We start from the raw sequence: 21,129 nt of genomic DNA, 5'->3' as shown, positions 1-21,129 counted from the left end.
CGTGTCAACGCTTGGCAGAAATGATTTATTTCATCTGATTATTTAAACCCAAAAATCAAATTTTGGAATTCTATAAATAGGAAGCCAAGGCATTCATTTGGGACACCAATTCATAACCAATTCACCTCACACCAAAACCTTGAAGCTTTGAAACTCCAAAGTTCCTAAGCAAATCCCAAAGGATCAACAAAACTCTCTTTGTTCTTTGTCAAATTTCATTCAAGATCAAGCCCCAACGGACCTTTGAAGGAACTCTCACCAATTCAAGATCAAGCCCCGACGGCCCTTGAAAAGCGTTCATCGTTCATCATTCATTCATCTTAAGATCAAGCCCCAACGGCCCTTTGGATCAACAACATCAACAAATCCACATATCCAACCGTTTTTCAAGATAAAGCCCAAAAGCCCTTGAAGATCCATTCATCAACTGTTCATCAAGATCAAGCCCCAAAGGCCCTTGAAGATTCGTTCATCAACAGTTCTTCAAGATCAAGCCTAAAAGCCTTGAAGATCCGTTCATCCATCAAACCTTCAAGATCAAGCCCAAACCTTGAAGAAACTTCCCTCAACCTTCAAGATTAAGCCCCCAATGGCCCTTGAAGAAAACTTTCAACCGTTCATCCAAGATCGAGCCTCGACGGCCCTTGGATCAGCATCACAATCCACAAATCAACACCTTACGGAGATCGAATCAGAGGATCAAATTTGAGAGAGATTGTAACCCCTAAATCATTAATACAAAATATTATTTTGTACACGTGCTCTTGTTTCGTTTGTTTCAGGAAAATTTCGTGTTTACAGTCCAATTGACAAAGGTGACAAAAAATGGCAATTTGGAACATTTTGGAGCAGTTTTAGATTTGGAATGGATAGCATACGTATGGAGCAAGTTGGATGGACGTTTTTGAAGTTTAAATGAGGCTAGGAATGTGCTACAAATCTGAAGAAATTAAATCAAGACTTGGAAGATAAGGAATGAGCTAAAAAGAAGGAAACCTAAACCAACCTTATCTAATCCTATCCTATCCTTATCCAAACTTACCTTATCTTATCCAGTTCTGTTTTATCTCAACCTTATTTTATCTTATCTTATTATATTCTAATCCTACCTTACCTTATCTCCAGCTGCAAGGGGGATTCCTTATCACATTCAACCACTTCTAATCTGATTTAAGGAGTCCTAAAACACTACAAACAACTCAATCCTTTTCCACCACAAAGTAGACCGTGCCCTAGCCCTATAAATACAAGTTATTGCCGTAGCTTTTAGGGGAAGTTTAGAGAGAAAATTAGTGAGAGTGCTGCAGGTTTTTGGAGGAGAGAAGGAGATTTTGAGCCGTGCTTGCAAGGAGAAGAGGAGCCAATTCTGCCATCTAGAGGAGGAGCCGAATCTGCCATTGCTGAAGTGTCTTAGAGTTCTTTCTATCCTTATTTGATTTCAATGTTTAATTTAGATTTTTTTTATTTAGTTATGAAGACCATGCGTAACTAAATTTTTTTTTAGGTAGAGATGAATTCAAAGCCATGATCATATGTTTCGTATGAATTGATTACATTCAGTTATTGTTTCATAAACCGTGAATGCAATTTACTTATCTGTTTTATTAAGAACTTGTTCTTGTGTGTTGATTCAGGGTGCACACTTAATTTGCATGCAGGGATTTGATGCTAGAATACAAGGGAATTTCACCTTATCGTTATGAACTTATATTTACAAGTAATAAAAGTCACTAGTCATTATTGTGTTAAGTAAATTCCTGGCAGGAGTATCATGCAGTTCATAGTTACAAATGCCTTGTCAATGCTTATAATTTTCACACAACTTAATGATCTTTGATATGTATCTCTATCATGCTGTTCATATAGGGAACTTGATAAGAATAATTTGATTGCGTCGCTGAGTCCAATTCAATGAAATAAGGAAAATCTGAGAGTTAATTAGTGCAGTTCACGATTAATTTGGGGCATTGTCATTCATGGTTTATAGGAATAATAATTGGAAATTGATTTGTATGCATATGTGTCATGTGTGGAGAAGAATCTTCTAGCTAGCCTTTTACCCAATTTTCGTACCAAACTTAATTTGTTTCTTCAATTTACTTGTTTTAAGTTAGAATTCGTCCAAAAACCTTCCCCCTTATGTTTAGTGTCAGTTTAGCTTAGTTTTTAGTTTTTAAGTCTAATTAGTGTCGATTAGCATCCCTCCTAATCCCTAGCCTATAACGATCTCTACTTACGCATACTACAATTATCTAAAAGAGAGTTTAATTTGTGTGTTAGTTTTTACCACATCAATATCGGACTGGCAAGCATATTTTCCCTCATAAAGGAAAACTAATGAAAATGGCTTGAAAACTTTGAGTTTTAACGATAAAGATAAAATAAAAGGTAAAGTGAATAGTATCATGATTGACTTTTTAGTGTAAAAATGTGATTTTTTGTTAAAGTGAACAGTACCGGAAGTTTTTCATTAAAGTTCCCTTGTCATAATTACTGCAGGGTGGTGCAATTTAGCCCTGATCTACTCGATGGTGGTTACGATGGATGCTAGGTTTTGCAGATCTATGTGATCTTAAAGGGTTGTATTGCTCGGATTTGTAGAGCAGTTCGAGATGAGCCGAAATAAGGTGCAACAACTTAGTTCAACTCGTTCTAAATCTAAATAAGGTGCAGCAACTCAATCTGAGATTGTTGCGGGAGTTTGTAGTTTTAGGTGCGGGTTAATAATCCAAATTCCAAATGCCCCTTGTTAAGGAAAAAACAAAAAAGGGTATGTTTTTATACTTGGTGTCCACTCTCAATTGGCTACAAACAAACATAGACAGTGCCCAAAGGGTACCATTTGACATGTTCTCAACCAAGCTAGATTGATTGCTAGTTATTATCTTATCTTATATGATTTATTATTATTCAAACCAATAAAAATGAACAGAAAAAACAAATACAGAGCAACTTTAGATTTCCTGCTAAATTGTCTTTCTCTTTAATTCATTGCGTACATGGTCCAAACCCTACCTTCTCTCTACAATATAGATTAGAGTAGTATTGCATTTTTTATTATTATCGAAACCAATAAAAATGAATAAAAAAAAAAAAAATCAAATGCAGAACAAGTGTAGATTGCATGTTGGATTGAGTCGTTCTCTTCAATCTACTGGGTCCAAATCCTACTCCCTCTCTAGAGTAGTAATATAACATTACTTGCATAAAAAAAACCAAGAAGAAGAGCTACTTACACAAAAACAAAAAGAATGAATTATTATGGCATCCAGGAAAAACACACATGCACCCACAACCACAAGACAAAAAAAAGAAAGACTTTCTCTCGAATTAAACAAAGGAAAAGTGAATAACGTGAAGAAAAGAATACAGACGAGAGAGATGCTGGCTGGCTTTAGGAACTTTGGATTGGAGGAGTGGATCCATATAGATGGCGTGCGTTATCTTTATGCATGCAACGCATGTAATATCCGAGCTACGATGATGACGGTGAACCCGTTTCATGTAAATCCTTCTAAGATGGCGGTTGAAAAGGAAAAGACAACCGATCGAGCTGCTGCAACTCCATGCTGTGCCTTCTTATTGTCTAGCTAAGGCTGCGGACCTACTTCCCACATGCATCGTACCTCTGGAGTTGTTTGAACACACTGATAGACTTGTAGGTTCCACTCCTACACCCCTATGTCGACTCTGACAGTAGTCATGATCAGCAGGAGCAGCAGGCATGGCCATTAGTCTCACTGGGTTGGGCCCCACACTGACGGCCTTCTCCCGCCGACAGCTCAACAACCCCATATTATTGTTATTACTTCCCAGTGAAGGCGGCCGTCGTTTGCTGCTCGTCATTACCTTAGTTCCCAAGTCAGCATCATCATGGTGATCATGGTGGTCGTGATCGTATTGGTCGGATCGATCAAAGCCCTCTGCCGTAGTGACGCTCCAGTCGATGCTGGCCTCACTTGGTTCGTAACAGTATTGATCGGTCGATAACGATGCCATAGGCGGGTCATGTTGACAACGATCTAAGCTTGTTCGACGGGAATTGTTATTAGCACTCAAACGTCGAGCAGCAGTGAAGCTAACTGCATCCTCAACCAATGAAAAAGAATCCCGGCGAGTGCGGTAGTAATTTTCAAACATGGATGACGATGGTGGAGGGTAGGTGGGCATATCGGCATTAGTTGCTTGCAGCGTTTGAGTAGTACTGGTTGAGAAGCTTTCGATTTCGAACAAGTCAGAGCTTGCATCGCTTCCCACATCCTCATCTTTATTATTAACATCACCAATTAGTCGGCCGCATTGAACATGATCAGTAGTACTGTTTGATGGGTTCCGGATTGAAGTTGTTGCCGATGGCAAGGAAGTTCCCCCGTCCCCATTGAATTTTAGTATCGGAAAGCTAAATCCGCCACCAGAAGCAGCAGTACTAATACAGCTAGTCGTAGTAGTGGTAGAGTTTGCGGCTGGTTGCACATTGATGGTTGTATTGCTGACTTGGCGTTCCCAATTCCGACGACGTTCATCACCCCAGAGCACATGGCGATTGTCGTCACGAGGCCTTGCAATCGAAGAGTTGTTCAAATTGGCAGCTGTAATAACACTAGTAGTTGGAGCAGCTGGTGGTATCTCATCCTTGGTGAGAATTAATTGGGCCGGCATGTTATAAATATCTCCGCCTCCAACTCTGACTATTGATGATGATGATGACATGCTTGATTTCTTTTCCTGAGCAACAACTTGTACTGATTTCTTGCCCGAGCAGGGGCATCTCGCTGACCTCCTCGGAAAAGCAGTAAGCCATCTTGGACTCAATGACATTGTCTTGGACCATCCTCTTAATTTCTTCTTATTAGTAATCTGATGGTCATCGTGATGAGGACGAGGAGGATGATTTGTACTAGTCCGGCTGCGCAAAGGCACCATGAATGCGACATTACTATTGGTGGCGGTGGTAGTGCAGCGAGGATTGGATAGGAGGCCAGTCTGGCTGTTCCAACTGGCTTCGGAGGAAGCAGTTGGGGTGGCACTGGCAGAAACGACATGGAAAGAACGAGCTCGGAGACGCAGAGGGTAGTTAATAGCAGCATCATCAACTGAAGATACTGAGGGAGAGCCAGCAGCCCAAGAGAATCTCGAAACGCCAGACAGCCCATCAGAAACCTGCACCTACCAATATTCCATACATCCATCGTCACTCAATCATCACATTAAATCCACAAGCATGTGTTATTAATTAAGATACTGCCATTACTTCTCCTTCTTATACAAGCAATAGAAGGAATAGGGAATCAAACTTATGACCTCGAGTGCAAAGGTAAATGCTCTTAACCTGTATTGGCGACCTACCTTATGGCTTTGGCCATCAATGTGGTTGTTGATGCTTAGTTGGTTGAAGTATTTGTGGGCGTCAAAAATGCTGATTTCTTGATCAGCAGTAACACTGATACTAGTAGTACTCGAATATCGATCCACGTCTACATGAAGCTGCTGCTGCTTAATGGTGTTGTCGTTGTAGTAGTATCGCGGTTGTTGATCAACATTGGCGGTTGCAGTTGCAGCGTGATCTGTATCTTTGTCTCTGAGCATGATGATGGTGCTGCTGCTGCTGCTGCTTCCTGATACCGATCTGACACCTCCTCTCGTTACTCTCCATCGCTCCATTATTTTCTTTCCTCTTTTTCTATTTAATTTCGTCAGGAATATTATTGCCTCTCTGTTTCCGTACTTGCTATATAATTATACATATATATATATATATGTGTGTGTGTGTGTGTGTGTGTGTGTTTGTGTATGTATGTATGTATGTATGTATATTCTGGACTGAAGGCCCCTCGCAGTTGAGTACAAAAATGTCCAATCGATCACTCATCTCACAATATCATCAACTCAATCATGAAGCTCTTTTCAAAAACGTCATTTTTCAGTTTTTACCCAAATACTTGCTGTTTGTATCTGAATTTCTTTCTATTTAAGGATTAAACCTGTTTAATTTTACTTAAATTCGTCAGTTATTTTGTTTCCTCGTCATTGTTTGGTGTGATTAATGACTTTAATACTTTTCTAAACTTTCAGGCATTCTAAAGTTTGGAGTTGCATATGATTTTGAAACAAATTAACTGACAACTTTTGTCATTAATAAACTTGATACAGAATTCGACTTCCAAACGTGTCCTTCGTCTGCTGATAATAACAAGGGGATTGAGAATGGAAAGAATCGTTTTGACAAACAACCGTCTTTTTTTACAGGCTATAGATATTCTAGATTAAATTCATCTTAAACTATAGAGAGAGGGAGGGTTAGAACTCTACACAGTGAATTAAGGAAGTTCTTATCCATCAGGATAATCCGCCACTTATATTTAATGAACAACCATTAGACGTAAATTAATGCCAGAGCTAACCAGGAGTGTGAAAACATTTGCAAAAAGAATGTCTCCAAATCCTAACCCATACAGGGTACATAAAATCGTTAGTATTTTTTTTTCGGGTTGTTTTTCCTTTCTTTTTCTTGAGCAAAAGATATTGTAGGAGAGGGGGTGGGTTTAGGCTCACAATAGGCCAGCAATAATGTGGTTCAAATTCGCTTTTGGCAAGAATTGAACCAAAGGCCTCTCACTTACAAGTGAAGAGGAATACCACTAGACCGTAGTACTAAGTGACATTTTTTTGGTGCTTAATCCAGTATGTAATGTTTCTCGGATAAATTTTAGGCAGGGCATATGTGTGTATTTCTATTTTTCTTGGCACGCATGTTCTTAAGAAGATACCAAATGCAACTTATGTAAGACGCCAGCTTATTTTCTTCCAGTTCAATAGTTTTTTTTAAGAGAGAAGGTCTTAACAGGTTCGAGATCTCCAGTTCCATAAGAAACTACTAGTTACCCATGTCAGTATAATCTTCACAAACACAGAATCCCCATTGAAATCTTGTTGGACCTCTCATTAGCAATCTAAACACACATACGCAGTAGGCATTAGCCCGGGGGCCAGTTCATTTGCCGTCCTCCAAGAAGATGGATGTGAAGGTGATAAACCGATTGACCTGCAGGAAGACATTGCTCTATATTATGTTGTTGAAGTTTTGGTTTAAGTTTTCTTTTATTTATGATAATGTGAATGTACAAGGATACACATATATAAAAGAAAAGAGAAGAAGAGAAGAACCAGTTACATCCAATGGTCCTTAGGCTATACCCTAGAGACCAGCTATACTCCTTAATTGAAGGAGATTACACCAAACACTAGATATCAGCCATACTCCTTAATTGAAGGAAACCAACTACAAGACTAAGAAGAGATTTACACATAATCTGTTAGGAAACACAGAAGGTGCCATGCAGCCTATGCTGTACCCATGATTTCTGGAATTGCATAATCAGTCTTATGCAGCATCAGTCAATACTCCCCCTCAAGCTGGATCGAGGAGTATAGTCGATCCAAGCTTGCCGAGAAGACGTTGAAAATGTGCAGACGAGAGAGCCTTAGTGAACATGTCTGCCAATTGATCATAACTGCGAGTAAAGACCGTTTGGATGAGTTGTGACTGAACTTGAGCCCGGATGAAGTGACAGTCAACTTACTTGGTTCTTTCATGAAAAACTGGGTTTTCAGCAATGTGCATGGCTGCTTGATTATCACACATAAGAGACATAGGAGTTGTACTCGAGAACCCTAAGTCAAACAAGAGACTTTTAAGCCAAATCAATTCACATGCAGTGGCAACCATTGCTTGATACTCAGCTTCATCACTGGAGCGGGCAATGACTTGTTGTTTCTTACTCTTCCAAGTAACAATGTTGCCTCCAACAAATGTGCAATAACCAGTGGTGGATTTTCTGCCGATTGCACTGCCTGCCCAGTCAGCATCAGTGTATGCATGAATCTTAGTGGAATGGTTATTACGCATGAGGATACCTCTATCAATGGACCCTTTGAGATAGCGTAGAATCCATTTAAAAATATTTAGATGTTCTAATGTGGGTGCATGCATGAATTGACTAACTAAACTCACAGCAAAGGTAATGTCTGGACGGGTGATAGTAGGATAGATAAGCTTGCTAACCAATCTTTGATAATAGGTGACATTCTTGAGTGCCTCGCCATGAATGGTAAGCTTAAGTTTACTCTCAATTGGGGTGACAACTGGCTTGCAATCGGTGAACTTAGCTTCCTCGAGTAGATCCATGACATACTTGCGTTGGTTGAGAAACAAACCCCGTTGAGAGGTTGCCATCTCAATGCTAAGAAAATACTTCAACTTTCCAAGATCCTTGATGGCAAATGTTTGATGTAAGGAGGCTTTCAAGCTCCAATTTCAGATGCATTGTCACCTGTGATAATAAGATCATCTACATAAATAAGGACCACCAACTTCCCACGGGTTCCATTCCGTACAAACAAGGAAGAATTGGCATTACTTTTGAGAAAACCTTCCCTTTCCAACATTGAACTAAGCTTGGCATACCAAGCTCTTGGTGATTGCTTCAAACCGTAGATAGTCTTGTGCAGTTTGCACACCATGCCATCCTTTGCTAGAGAGTAACATGGAGGAATTTGCATGTAAACTTCCTCATGAAGCTCTCCATGAAGGAAAGCATTTTTAACATCCATCTGGTATAACGACCAACCACAATTGACGAAAACTGAAAGTAGCACACACACTGTGTTCATTTTTGCCATTGAAATGAAGGTTTCTTTGTAATAAATCCCAAGGGTTTGGGTGAAACTACGAGCAACAAGCCGAGCTTTGTGTCGTTCTATTGAGCCATCAGCCTTGAGTTTAGTTTTGTAAACCCAATGACTCCCAACTGCCTTTTTTCCTGGAGGTAATTGAAGGATACTCCAAGTACAATTTTCCTCCAAAGCTTGAAGTTCTTCAGACATGGCTTTCCTCTAGTGAGGGATGAGATTGGCCTCTTGAAAAGTGTTAGGCTCTACAAGATTTGAGACTGCAATAAGAAATGCCACATGAGATTTTGAAAAACTGTGATTACTTATTGCTTCAGAGATGGGATGTCTAGAAGCATAAGTAACGTAGTCTACAAACTTGGCAGGAGCCTTCCTTTCCCGAGATGGATTCCTTTTAACATCTTGAGAAGGTTGGTAAATGAAGGGTTGAGGTGTAGCCTCAAGATCACCATTTCCTTGTGAGTTGGGTTGAGAAACTGTTGAAGTTGTCGTTTCCAACATGACCTCTTGCTCTTGACTGCCATTGCCTTTTAAGGAATCATCATGATGCAAAAACTCAGTGTATATAGGCAATGGAAACAAGTCCCACAAAAGCTCCCCCTTACATGAAGTAGAATCCTTTTTAAAGAATGGAGTTTCTTCCTCAAAGTGAACATATCTGGATACAACACACTTGTTAGTGACATGATTAAAACATTTATATCCTTTTTGGGTGGAGGAGTACCCCATAAACACGCATTTGACTACCCTAACATCCAATTTGTCACGATGCTGAGTTTGCACATGTACAAAACAAGTGCTACCGAAAACTTTCAAGTGTGAAAGGTTTATTGGTCTGTCTTTAAGGATTTCATATGGTGATTTGAAACCTAGAACACGAATAGGAAGCCTATTGATCAAATAGGTGGCTGTAAGGATTGCATATGACCAAAACGTTTTGTGTACATTAATATGCACCATGAGTGCTTGAGTCTCTTAAGTAGATTTCTATTCTTCCTCTCGGCTATCCCATTTTGTTGTGGGGTTCCCACACAACTTGTTTGGTGAATAATTCCTTGTGAACTTAAGTATTGAGTCATGATATTGATAAGAACTCAGTGCCATTGTTTGATCTTAAGGTTTTAACAGTTGAGTGAAATTGTGTTACAACCAACTTATGAAAATCTTTAAAAATAGTTGGAACTTCACTTTTAGATTTCATGAGATAAAGGAAAGTGATTTGAGTGTAATCATCCACAAATATAAGAAAATGCTTGTAACCCTCTATTGATTCAAAAGTAGGACCCCATACATCAGTGTGTACCATTTCAAATGGTGTACTAGACTTGGACATTGAAGAACCAAAAGGTAGCCTGGCAGATTTGGAAAAATGGCATGTATCAAACTTAAAAGATGGGTGACAAAACATGGGAAATAGTTTTGACAAAACAACTTCGGATGGATGACCTAGTCTTTGATGCCAAAGTTGTTGATCCTTGGGTTTACTTTAGTTTGCTTGAAGAGCTTTAGGAAGATGGGACTTCTTGCAAAAATAATATAGGCCATTTAGCCTTCACCAATCATCTTCTTGGTGATACAATCATGAAATACCACATTAGTTGGTGAGAAAGTGGCAATACATTTTAAAGTAAAGGTGAGTTGCCATATGAAGAGTAATTTAAAAGGAAACGATGGAACATATAGAGCACTAGACTCGGTGTTTTTTGACATCAAATTTAATTTTCCTCTGCCCATCATCGAAATATTTTTTCCATTTGCAATGGACACTTGAGAAGGTTTTGAAAAAGGATGAAAGTCATGCAAGTTTGAAACTTTATTTGTCATGTGATCAGTGGCACCTGAGTCGATTATCCAACAATTAAGTTCAACACTAGTTTGAAGTGCAGTCAAGTCCAACAATCAAGTTCAACACTAGTTTGAAGTCCAATAATCAGTGGCACCTGAAGCTTTATCAGGATGAACATGGTCATGGTCAGCAAGGACCCCAACAAACTGGCCAAGAAGTGCAATGTGGTTATCATTGTCCACCTTAGGAGTTGGTACAACCTCTCCATGCCCTTTGCTTTGAAGATATGCTGCAAACTTGTTGACAAGAGATAAGAGGTTGGCAGTGAAGTCAACTGAGCCATGGTTGAGCAAGCTCGAGGCATGATTTGCAACATGTTGTGCTTTGTAGGAGGTTATCTGTGATTGACCTAATATTCTTATTGAACTTAGGTTTCAACTTTGGATGTAATTCCCAACACCTTTCTTCCACATGTCCTATAGCATTGCAGTATTTGCACTTTAAGTGTGGATTCCTCCACTTGTACACTTTGTTGTCAGTTTGCCTATAGTTTGCGGCATACCCTCGAGCCTCAGGTAGTTTGTGGTTTGACTCTTGGTTCATCACCCTTCTTCTTACTTCTTCACATTGCACAGTAGCACAAATATTTTGAAAAGATGACAGTTCCATGCTCATTAAAATGTGACTTTTGAGATCTTCATACTCGGAGCTTAAGCTTCCTAGCAACTAATATATCTTATCTTCCTCAGCACGTTTGAGAAGAATAGATGGATTAGTGGTATGAGGAAGATACACATCCAGCTCATTTCACATGGTTTTAAGGACATCAGGATGTTGAACAAAGGTCATTCCTTCTTGTTGAATACATGTAATATCTTTTTTCAACTGGAACACACAAGCATAATTATTCTGATTCCCATATATGTCCTTCACAGACTTCCATAGATCTTGTGAGGATTCAGCGTAGCTAAAGATCTCAGCCATATTCTTCTCCATGTTGTTGAGTAACAAAGATATGACCAGTTGGTCCTTGCAAAACCATGCTTCATGTGCTTGAGTGGAAGGCTCAGGTGCTTTAACTTCTTCATTGATAAACCTTAGCTTTCCTCTTCCACCAAGAGCAAGAGACACTGCTCTAGACCATGGGAGATAGTTGAATTCATTCAACAAAACTGAGCATAAACACTGATTTGTATTTATCTCAGTGTTTGGAACAAAATCGGGAGAAACTTATAAGTTTTCTCCTTCAAGATTCACTGAGTTTTCTTTAACCATTACTGGAGCTTGAAGATGAACAACAATGGAAAAAAATTGGGCAGAGACATGTCAAGGATGACACTGCTTTGATACCATGTTGAAGTTTTGGTTTAAGTTTTCTTGTATTTCTGATAATGTGAATGTACAAGGATACACATATATAAAAGAAAAGAGAAGAAGAGAAGAACCAGTTACATCCAACAGTCCTTAGGCTAAACCCTAGAGACCAGCTATACTCCTTAATTGAAGGAGATTATACCAAACACTAGATATAAGCCATACTCCTTAATTGAAGGAAACCAACTACAAGATTAAGAAGAGATTTACACATAATCTGTCAGGAAACACAAAAGGTGCCGTGCAGCCCATGTTGTACCCATGATTTCTGGAATTGCATAATCAATCCTATGCAGCATCAATCTTATGCAGTATCAGTCATTATATGTTTATAAAGATACATCAAGTAAAACACCAACAATTAGAAGGTATAGTACTTAATGGTATGTCATCAATCCCAAGTATATAGAGTAAGAAAGAACACGCACATCCATTTGGTCCATTGTTAATCACAATCTTGAAGCCGTCATCAAGACCCTTCTGCGTGGCAGCGTACAGAAGTTGACCAAGAATCTCAGTGTGTCTCTCCTCTACCTGGAAAACAAAAAAGAACCAATAAAACATTAAATTCCTTCAATAAGTCGATTATCAACCAACAAATTACAAGGCTAAACGAGCATACGTTCATACAAAAATTACTTCTTCTTGTAAAAGGGAACTCCAAAATGAAACGTTGATAGATGGCCACAAAACATCCCATTTCACACAACATTTCAGGTAAGCTTAGAGCATGTTTGGTATTCTACTTGAATCCAACTTTTTAAATTAAAAAACAATTTTCAAGTTTTAGGTCTTAAAAACTTGTTTGGTAGGACTATTTTGAAAAACTGAACTCAAGACTAACTCAAAAATATAGTCTATTATCTAAAAACAAAAAAAATGAGTTTTTAGAGTTTTTAAACTTAAACTCACTCATTTTTTTTCTCTCCCTCCTCCCCTCTCACTCCAAAGCTATATCTCTCTTTTCTTCTTTCTCTCTCCCCCTTCTCTTTTTCTTTTTTTCTTTTTTACCCCTTTCGTCTCTCATCCAATCCGCTCTCTTCATTCTCTCCGTTCTTTCTCTCACTTATCTTCCTCTCTATCTCCTCCGATCCTCCCACTTCTTTCTTTTTCCTCCAATCATCTCTTACTTTCTTTCCTCCTCTCTCCTCTTTCTCTCTTGACCCCACTCTTTTTGAATCTCTTTGTCTAGTTTAAGTTGTAAGATTTAAATTTTTTAAATTGCATACCAAACAAGTTTTTGAGTCTTAAAGAAAATTGTTTTTAAGAAAATTTCCTAAGAAATGTTTTGAGAAATTATAAAAATTTTCAAATAGGATACCAAACAAGCCCTTATGTTTTCAGTAAATTTAAACCTTGCTAATGGTGTTTCCCGCCCGTAAATAACTTTATACAGATAAAGCATACACTGATTGGAGAGGGAGTGATGCTGCAAGCAGCTTACTGCAGTCAAAGTTTATATCATATTCTATTGTTTTCCCTTTTCGTTTGAGGAACATATTACTGCTAAAATCATTACAAGATAACATTATTTTATAAAAACAATCACTCACATACGAACACCATAATAATGCAAGAAATATATGAATAGTGAGGGGGGCATAGTTCAAACTATTCTACAAGTACAATGCACCACATGATTAAGTGTGAGGCAGCTTACACGATATTTTTTTATCAATTGCTTCGGAGCCTTACATTCACTGTCTTTGAATCTTTTTATATCACCGGATTGTTATAAATAGGCAAAATTTATAGAGAGATAACCTTTACTCGGTGAAGGAACGAAGCAGTTGCAGAGTAATATACCGACACAAGCTGTTGCAGAGGAAGTAATGTATATTATTGCTATTAGATATATTTCTCTTTTCTTTCTTCTTCTCAATCACTAATCTTTGCACAATTGAATTGCTCTATTTATAGAGCTACTTCAATGGAAAATTACAAAACATTACTATTTAGCTTATGAGTATATAGTACACATGTGATACTTTACTATACACATTACTATACACATGTGGGCAAACATATCCATCATTTACAACACTCCCCCTTGGATGCCCACATATCAACATCAGTTGCCTCATTAAAACCTTGCTTGGAAAAACCCTGTGGGAAAAAACCATAGCGAAGGAAAAAGAGTACAACTTTACCCGGATGGTGTTGAGCATGCTTAGGTTGCCTCGTTAAAACCTTGATAGGAAAAACCCAGTGGGAAAAATCCTAAGCGAAGGAAAAAGAGTACAACATGCATGTATCATGGATGCTCCCCCTGAATTGTATCTCCCCCTGATTCCGCATTCTTCAAATCTGTAAGCCGACGTAATCCGATTCCCTGTACCAACTTCTGAAATGTGCACTTTGGTAGAGATTTGGTGAACAAGTCTGCTAAATTTTCATTGGAACGGATTTGTCTGACTTCAAGAACTTTAGCCTTCTGAAGCTCATGTGCGCTGAAAAATCTTGGAGATATGTGTTTAGTCTTATCACCTTTGATAAATCCTTCCTTCATCTGGGCGACACAGGCTGCATTATCTTCATGGATGACAGTTGGAGTGTCTGTCTTTGAAGGTAGACCACATGAATTCCGGATGTGATGGATCATTGATCTTAACCAAGAACATTCACGACTTGCTTCATGTAAAGCAATTATTTCCGAATGATTGGAAGATGTTGCAACTAGCGTTTGCTTTGTTGATCGCCATGAAATTGCAGTATCTCCATTAGTGAACACATATCCATTTTGTGAGCGGGCTTTATGCGGATCGGAGAGAAAACCAGCATCTGCGTATCCAACAAGGATTTGTTCATTTGTGGGCTTGTCTGAGTAGAAGAGACCCATATCTGTTGTCCCACGAAGGTATCGTAGAACATCTTTGACTCCCTTCCAATGACGAATTGTTGGAGCAGAGCTGTACCTGGCTAACAAGTTAACTGAAAAAGCTATATCTGGTCTAGTACATTGTGCTAAATACAATAAAGCACCTATTGCGCTCAAATATGGTACTTCTGGACCAAGGACCAGTTCATCATCTTCTTTTGGACGAAATGGATCTTTCTTAATGTCCAAAGAACGAACGACCATTGGGGTGCTAAGTGGATAAGCCTTGTCCATGCCAAATCGCTTCAGTATTTTTTCAATGTAAGCTGATTGACGGACCAAAATTCCACTAACACAATGCTCGATCTGCAGGCCTAGACAATATTTGGTTTTCCCAAGGTCTTTCATTTCAAATTCGTTTTTCAGATATTCAGCAGTTTTGTTGAGTTCTTCGGGGGTTCCAACTAGGTTCATATCATCGACATATACTGCCACTATAGCAAATCCAGTATTTGATTTCTTAATGAACACACAAGGGCAGATGACATTGTTGGCATATCCTTCTTTAATCAAATACTCACTGAGACGATTATACCACATTCGCCCAGATTGTTTCAGCCCATATAGTGATCGCCTTAATTTGATTGAGAACATACCCCGTGGTTTGTTAGTTGCTTCAGGCAACTTAAGTCCTTCTGGGACTTTCATATATATGTCAGTATCTAATTCTCCATATAGATACGCGGTGATGACATCCATAAGTCGCATGTCAAGTTTTTCTGAAATCACCAAACTTATTAAGTAACGAAACGTAATTGCATCCATTACAGGAGAGTATGTCTCTTCATAATCAACTCCAGGTCTTTGTGAAAAACCTTGTGCAACGAGTCGTGCTTTATATCTTGCAATCTCGTTTTTCTCGTTGCGTTTCCTTGTGAATACCCATTTATAACCTACGGGGTTCACACCAGGCGGGGTTTGGACTACTGGTCCAAAAACACTTCGTCTTTCCAAGGATTTTAATTCTGCCTGGATTGCATCTTTCCACTTAGGCCAATCTTGTCTCTGTTTGCATTCATCAACAGAGCGGGGCTCAATATCATCACTTAATATGATTTCAGTGGCTATTGCAAATGCAAACATGTCATCGATGATTATTTCATTTCGATCCCACAATTCATTAGTACATGCATAATTTATGGATATTTCTTTGCTTTCATGTACTTCTGTCTCTTCAGGGACATGTGTCTCATCAAGGACATTTTCTTTTTCTGGAAGTACAGAGTCACGAATTGTGGATTTATCATTCAATTCCTTTTCTTGAATGATATCATTTGGGTTCAATTGGGCCCTCATCTTTCTCTTTCGAGGAGCTGAATCTTTTGAACCTGGGGGTCTACCACGCTTCAGGCGTGCACTGGATGAATCATTCGCTGCCACTTTATTTTGTCCAACAGGGACATCAATTCTTGCAGGTGCGTTTGCAGCCGGTATATATGACTGTGTCACTTTCGAAGCATCATTAAATGCATCTGGCATTTGATTAGCAATACCTTGAAGATGAACGATTCTTTTCACTTCGTTTTCACATTGAGTGCTTCTTGGATCAAAATGAGATAAGGTGGGAACAACCCATGTTAGCTCTTGTCGTTCTTCTGGAACGGTCTTTTCTCCCCCTAACGACGGGAAAATTGTCTCATCAAAATGACAATCAGCAAAACGAGCTGTAAACACATCACCAGTCAAAGGTTCCAAATATCTAATGATAGATGGTGAATCAAAACCCACATAAATTCCCAATCTGCGCTGAGGTCCCATTTTAGTTCGTTGTGGTGGTGTAATAGGCACATAAGCAGCACAACCAAAAACTCGTAAATGTGAAATATTTGGCTGATGTCCAAACACGAGTTGTATTGATGAGTATTGGTGGTTGGCTATGGGTCTCAATCTAACCAATGATGCAGCATGTAATATGGCATGTCCCCATGTAGAAACTGGCAATTTCGTTTTCATGAGCAGAGTGCGGGCTATTAATTGAAGCCGCTTGATAAATGCCTCTGCTAAACCATTTTGAGTATGGACATGAGGAACAGGGTGTTCAACATTAATGCCCAGTGCCATACAGTAATCATCAAAGGTTTGAGACGTAAATTCACCAGCGTTATCAAGTCGAATGGACTTAATGGGATGATCTGGGAACTGTGCTCGCAACTTAATTATCTGAGCAAGAAGTCTCGCAAAAGCTACATTTCGAGTAGACAATAGGCAAACATGTGACCATCGGGTAGATGCATCAACCAAAACCATAAAATATCGAAATGGTCCACAAGGTGGTTGAATAGGTCCACAAATATCCCCTTGAATTCTTTGCAAAAATGATGGGGATTCATCATCAACCTTTAGTTGTGATGGTCTAATTACCAACTTCCCTTGGGAACAAGCCTTGCAAGGATTATCATTCGGGACATTAATGTGTCTGCTCAGTAATGGATGTCCATTAGAGTTGGTAATGATTCTACGCATCATGGTGGATCCTGGATGACCTAGACGGTCATGCCAAAGCATGTAAACCTTTGAATCAATGAACTTCTGGTTCATGACAGTATATGCCTCAACTGTCTTTATGTATGTACAATACAATCCACTCGATAAACCATGCAACTTCTCCAATATACGCTTCTGGGTATCGTTGGAGGTAATGCATAAATATTCCACATTTTCTACACTTTTCGTTTCAAGGTGGTATCCATTTAAACGTATGTCTTTAAAACTCAACAAATTTCGAATGGACCGAGTAGCATATAATGCATTCTTTATAGACAATATTGTTCCATTTGGTAACATAATCTGGGCTTTTCCTGAGCCTTCAATTACATCTGATGGTCCTGATATTGTTGTTACCTTTACTTTTGCAAGTACCAAATTCGAGAAATACTTTCGGTCTCGAAGTATTGAATGCGTGGTTGCGCTATCTGCAAGACAAAAGTCTCCGCCATTGATCTTGTTTTGAGAATAACCATAATTTTTATCCATGATCTCTGAGTAAAGAAAAAGCAGTTTATTCATACTGGAATACTACTTTTATTGAATTGAAAATGCGAGCATTAAACCACAGGTACAAATAACATGAGTACATTAAACATAAATAATTCAATCGGACCCATAAACTTCATTCCCTCTTTCATTAATAAAGTCTGTAGCATCCAGGTGGGTTGTGTTTAACTGTCCTGATAAATTGGTCACTGGATCAGGGGTTTCCATTGGTTTAGCCTGGTCAAGGAAATTGATCTCGACACCCTTCTCCTTGAAGGAGGCTTGATATAGTTCCACCAGATGCTTTGGGGTGCGACAAGTACGCGCCCAATGTCCGTTGCCACCACACCTATGGCAACCTCCTTCATGATTTCTAGGAGTGTTCACATGAGCTTTTCCTTTCTGGCGATTGGTATTTTTAAAGCTCGGGCCTGGATTATACCTTGGAACTTGGTTGTGAAACTGGACACCATGGTTCTTGCTTTTTCCTTTCCACCGACCTTGCTTGTGACCACGTCCTCGTTTGTAATTATTGCCACGGGAGGATATGGTATTTCTTTCAAGGGACGCAACATTCACTTCTGGGAACGGTGCTGATCCAGTAGGCCGGGAATTATGGTTTTTCATGAGAAGCTCATTGTTCTGTTCAGCCACCAAGAGCACAGATATCAGCTGGTTGTATTCAGTGAAGCCTCGCGCTCTATACTGTTGTTGCAGTACCATGTTAGAGGCGTGGAATGTGCTGAAAGTCTTTTCCAATAACATCTCCTCAGTGATAGTATCCCCACAGAGTTTCATCTGAGAGGTAATTCTGAACAACGCCGAATTGTACTCAGCCACTGATTTGAAATCCTGGATCCTTAGGTGAGTCCAGTCATAGCGAGCTTTTGGAAGAATCACCGTTGTCTGGTGATTGTACCTGCTTCTCAAGGCATTCCAAAGGGCTAACGGATCTTCAACCGTTAAGTACTCGCTCTTTAGTGCCTCATCAAGATGGCGACGAATAAAAATCATGGCCTTTGCTCGATCTTGAGAGGATGAACTGCTTTCTTCCTTGATGGTATCTCCAAGATTTGCTGCTTCCAGATGGATCTTGGTATCCAGTACCCATGTAAGGTAATTCTTTCCAGTAATGTCCAGGGCAGCAAAATCAAGCTTTGCCAAGTTTGCCATTTTCTTTTCTGAAAGAAAAATGAGGTGTGTAAGAACTTGCAGTAATATGTGTACTGGAGAAATATATTGTTAGAACTTCTGGTTCTTACAAATTTTTTTGATCTTCAGGCCAAAATGATAAGTACTCGAAACTTCAGGCTCGAGATTTACACAATTAATGAGAAGGGCAATTGTACCGCACCATTCTCATCGAAATAAGTATAGGATGGGTGATTATTCCGCACTACTTTAAACAGCAGGAAAATTTAAATATGTAGAGCAAGGTGGACGATTATACCGCACCACCTAAAATTGCGATAAAATTTAAATATGCAAAGCAGGGTGGACGATTATACCGCACCACCTAAAATTGCAATAAAATTAAATATGCAAAGCAGGGTGGACGATTATACCGCACCACCTAAAATTGCAATAAAATTAAATATGCAAAGCAGGGTGGACGATTATACCGCACCACCTAAAATTGCAATAAAATTAAATATGCAAAGCAGGGTGGGTGATTATTTCACACCACCTAAAATTGCGATAAAATTAAATATGTAAAGCAGAGTGGGTGATTATTTCACACCACCTAAAATTGCGATAAAATTAAAGATGTAAAGCAGGGTGGGTGATTATTTCACACCACCTAAAATTGCGATAAAATTAAATAACGGGAAAATTTAAATATGCAGGATAGAGCGGGCGATTATACCACTCCACTTAAAATTTGCAGTAAAATTAGATCTGCAGTCCAAGATAGGCGATAGAACCGCACAATCTTGGATTGCATAAATAATCAGTGGGTTAGTAGTCAATATCTACACCAAACAAGAAATCAAAGATATAAGTGACAATTAGTTGGAGAACTAGAAGTAAACATGGTGCAAACAGTTCTTCGCGAGGGTATACCCAGCAATTGAGGGAGAGGAAGAAGAAGAACAGAAAAAACCTTAGAGGAAACATTTTTTTTTTTTCTTTCGGTGGAAGGAAATGAGAAAAAGATTAGAGAGTCGTGCTGATAACGTGTTATAAATAGGCAAAATTTATAGAGAGATAACCTTTACTCGGTGAAGGAACGAAGCAGTTGCAGAGTAATATACCGACACAAGCTGTTGCAGAGGAAGTAATGTATATTATTGCTATTAGATATATTTCTCTTTTCTTTCTTCTTCTCAATCACTAATCTTTGCACAATTGAATTGCTCTATTTATAGAGCTACTTCAATGGAAAATTACAAAACATTACTATTTAGCTTATGAGTATATAGTACACATGTGATACTTTACTATACACATTACTATACACATGTGGGCAAACATATCCATCATTTACAACACGGATCAATATCTTTAAGTGTATCAACAACTCGTATAGAAAGGCCTACATCGAGCGTTGACAACTGCAAAGTGAAAGAATTTACCCCTCATAGTAAAGGTCTAGCTATATCATTGGGAAAAACTCCAGCAAGATCATAAGAAAAGAATATTAAACCTATCACAATCGTCATCCAATCATAATTTTTGGTCAAATTCTCCATGCATGAATCCAAGAAAGATCTGTTATCGTCACAGAAATCCCATTTTCAAGGACCAGTGCCGAAAGACACAATAAGAATAGAAATATCTAAGAAAGTTTCCCTATGCTGGGGCAGGTAGCCCATAGGAAGCCGTATGTATGTCATGCTTTTGCACTAGACTATAATGAGTAAAAGTCATAGCTATGGTTTATCTTGAACATTGGAGGGCAATGCATAGTGAAAGAAATCAACGTTTATGTGATTTCTCACTCCATGGGACGATGCTCTGATACAATGATTATAATCGCAAGGAATTTTACGTTACCACAATTGACATACTGATGTAAAAGCTAGGGGGATTGAATGCACACATGGTTTAGTCAAAAGTGAAAAAGAAGAAAGACTAAAAATAGTAGTATTGTCATTTTTTTTTTGTTGTTGTTGTCCAATGACATGTTATTCAATGTACATTAATTTCCCTTGTAGACTTCTGCACGTAAATGGCTAGAGCATGCAGTGTATGATCAAACAACACAAAAACAATAGTGAAAATAATAATACCAATATCCCTCCTCTTTCTACCTGCAACCCCTTGGGTGATACAATTGCAAAATAAAAATGCCATACATTGCACCTGTTCCACTTCTATCTCTAACAAATGTTATCTCTCTCTCACTTTATAACATGTTATCAGCACGACTCTCTAACTAGTTTTCATTTCCTTCGCTGAAAAATGTTTCCAATAAAGATATTATTGT

General features: G+C 38.8%; 4 protein-coding genes across 5 annotated transcripts; all 4 read right to left on the bottom strand.

The window, feature by feature from the left end:
* Positions 1-3,155: 3,155 nt before the first annotated feature.
* Positions 3,156-5,782, bottom strand: LOC103448272 (uncharacterized). Of its 2 annotated transcripts, none has more exons than XM_008387522.4 (2): positions 5,347-5,782; positions 3,156-5,166 (listed from the first exon to the last, which is right to left on the bottom strand). In XM_008387522.4, the coding sequence occupies exons 1-2, from the start codon at positions 5,659-5,661 to the stop codon at positions 3,580-3,582; spliced, it is 1,902 nt and encodes a 633-aa protein (XP_008385744.3). In that variant the 5' UTR covers positions 5,662-5,782; the 3' UTR covers positions 3,156-3,579. The 2 variants fall into 2 exon arrangements, with proteins under 2 accessions (XP_008385744.3, XP_017191015.3); XM_017335526.3 differs by having other exon boundaries at positions 3,156-5,160; positions 5,347-5,743.
* A 1,497-nt stretch (positions 5,783-7,279) lies between these two features.
* Positions 7,280-8,233, bottom strand: LOC114819990 (uncharacterized mitochondrial protein AtMg00810-like). Its single transcript, XM_029089826.2, has 2 exons — positions 7,581-8,233; positions 7,280-7,361 (listed from the first exon to the last, which is right to left on the bottom strand). The coding sequence occupies exons 1-2, from the start codon at positions 8,231-8,233 to the stop codon at positions 7,280-7,282; spliced, it is 735 nt and encodes a 244-aa protein (XP_028945659.2).
* Positions 8,234-8,301: 68 nt separating this feature from the next.
* Positions 8,302-9,417, bottom strand: LOC139189825 (uncharacterized). Its single transcript, XM_070809056.1, has 2 exons — positions 8,994-9,417; positions 8,302-8,642 (listed from the first exon to the last, which is right to left on the bottom strand). Exons 1-2 carry the CDS (start codon positions 9,415-9,417, stop codon positions 8,302-8,304), a joined length of 765 nt encoding a protein of 254 aa, XP_070665157.1.
* An 8,306-nt stretch (positions 9,418-17,723) lies between these two features.
* LOC139189748 (uncharacterized) lies at positions 17,724-20,016 on the bottom strand. Its single transcript, XM_070808929.1, has 2 exons — positions 19,913-20,016; positions 17,724-18,880 (listed from the first exon to the last, which is right to left on the bottom strand). The coding sequence occupies exon 2, from the start codon at positions 18,870-18,872 to the stop codon at positions 17,817-17,819; it is 1,056 nt and encodes a 351-aa protein (XP_070665030.1). The 5' UTR covers positions 18,873-18,880; positions 19,913-20,016; the 3' UTR covers positions 17,724-17,816.
* Between the last annotated feature and the right edge of the window lie 1,113 nt (positions 20,017-21,129).

Source organism: Malus domestica, chromosome 12 (genome assembly GCF_042453785.1).
Source record: "Malus domestica chromosome 12, GDT2T_hap1".
Lineage (NCBI taxonomy): Eukaryota > Viridiplantae > Streptophyta > Magnoliopsida > Rosales > Rosaceae > Malus > Malus domestica.
Note: the sequence above shows the minus strand (reverse complement) of the source record. Positions and strands in the feature narration are given on the sequence as shown.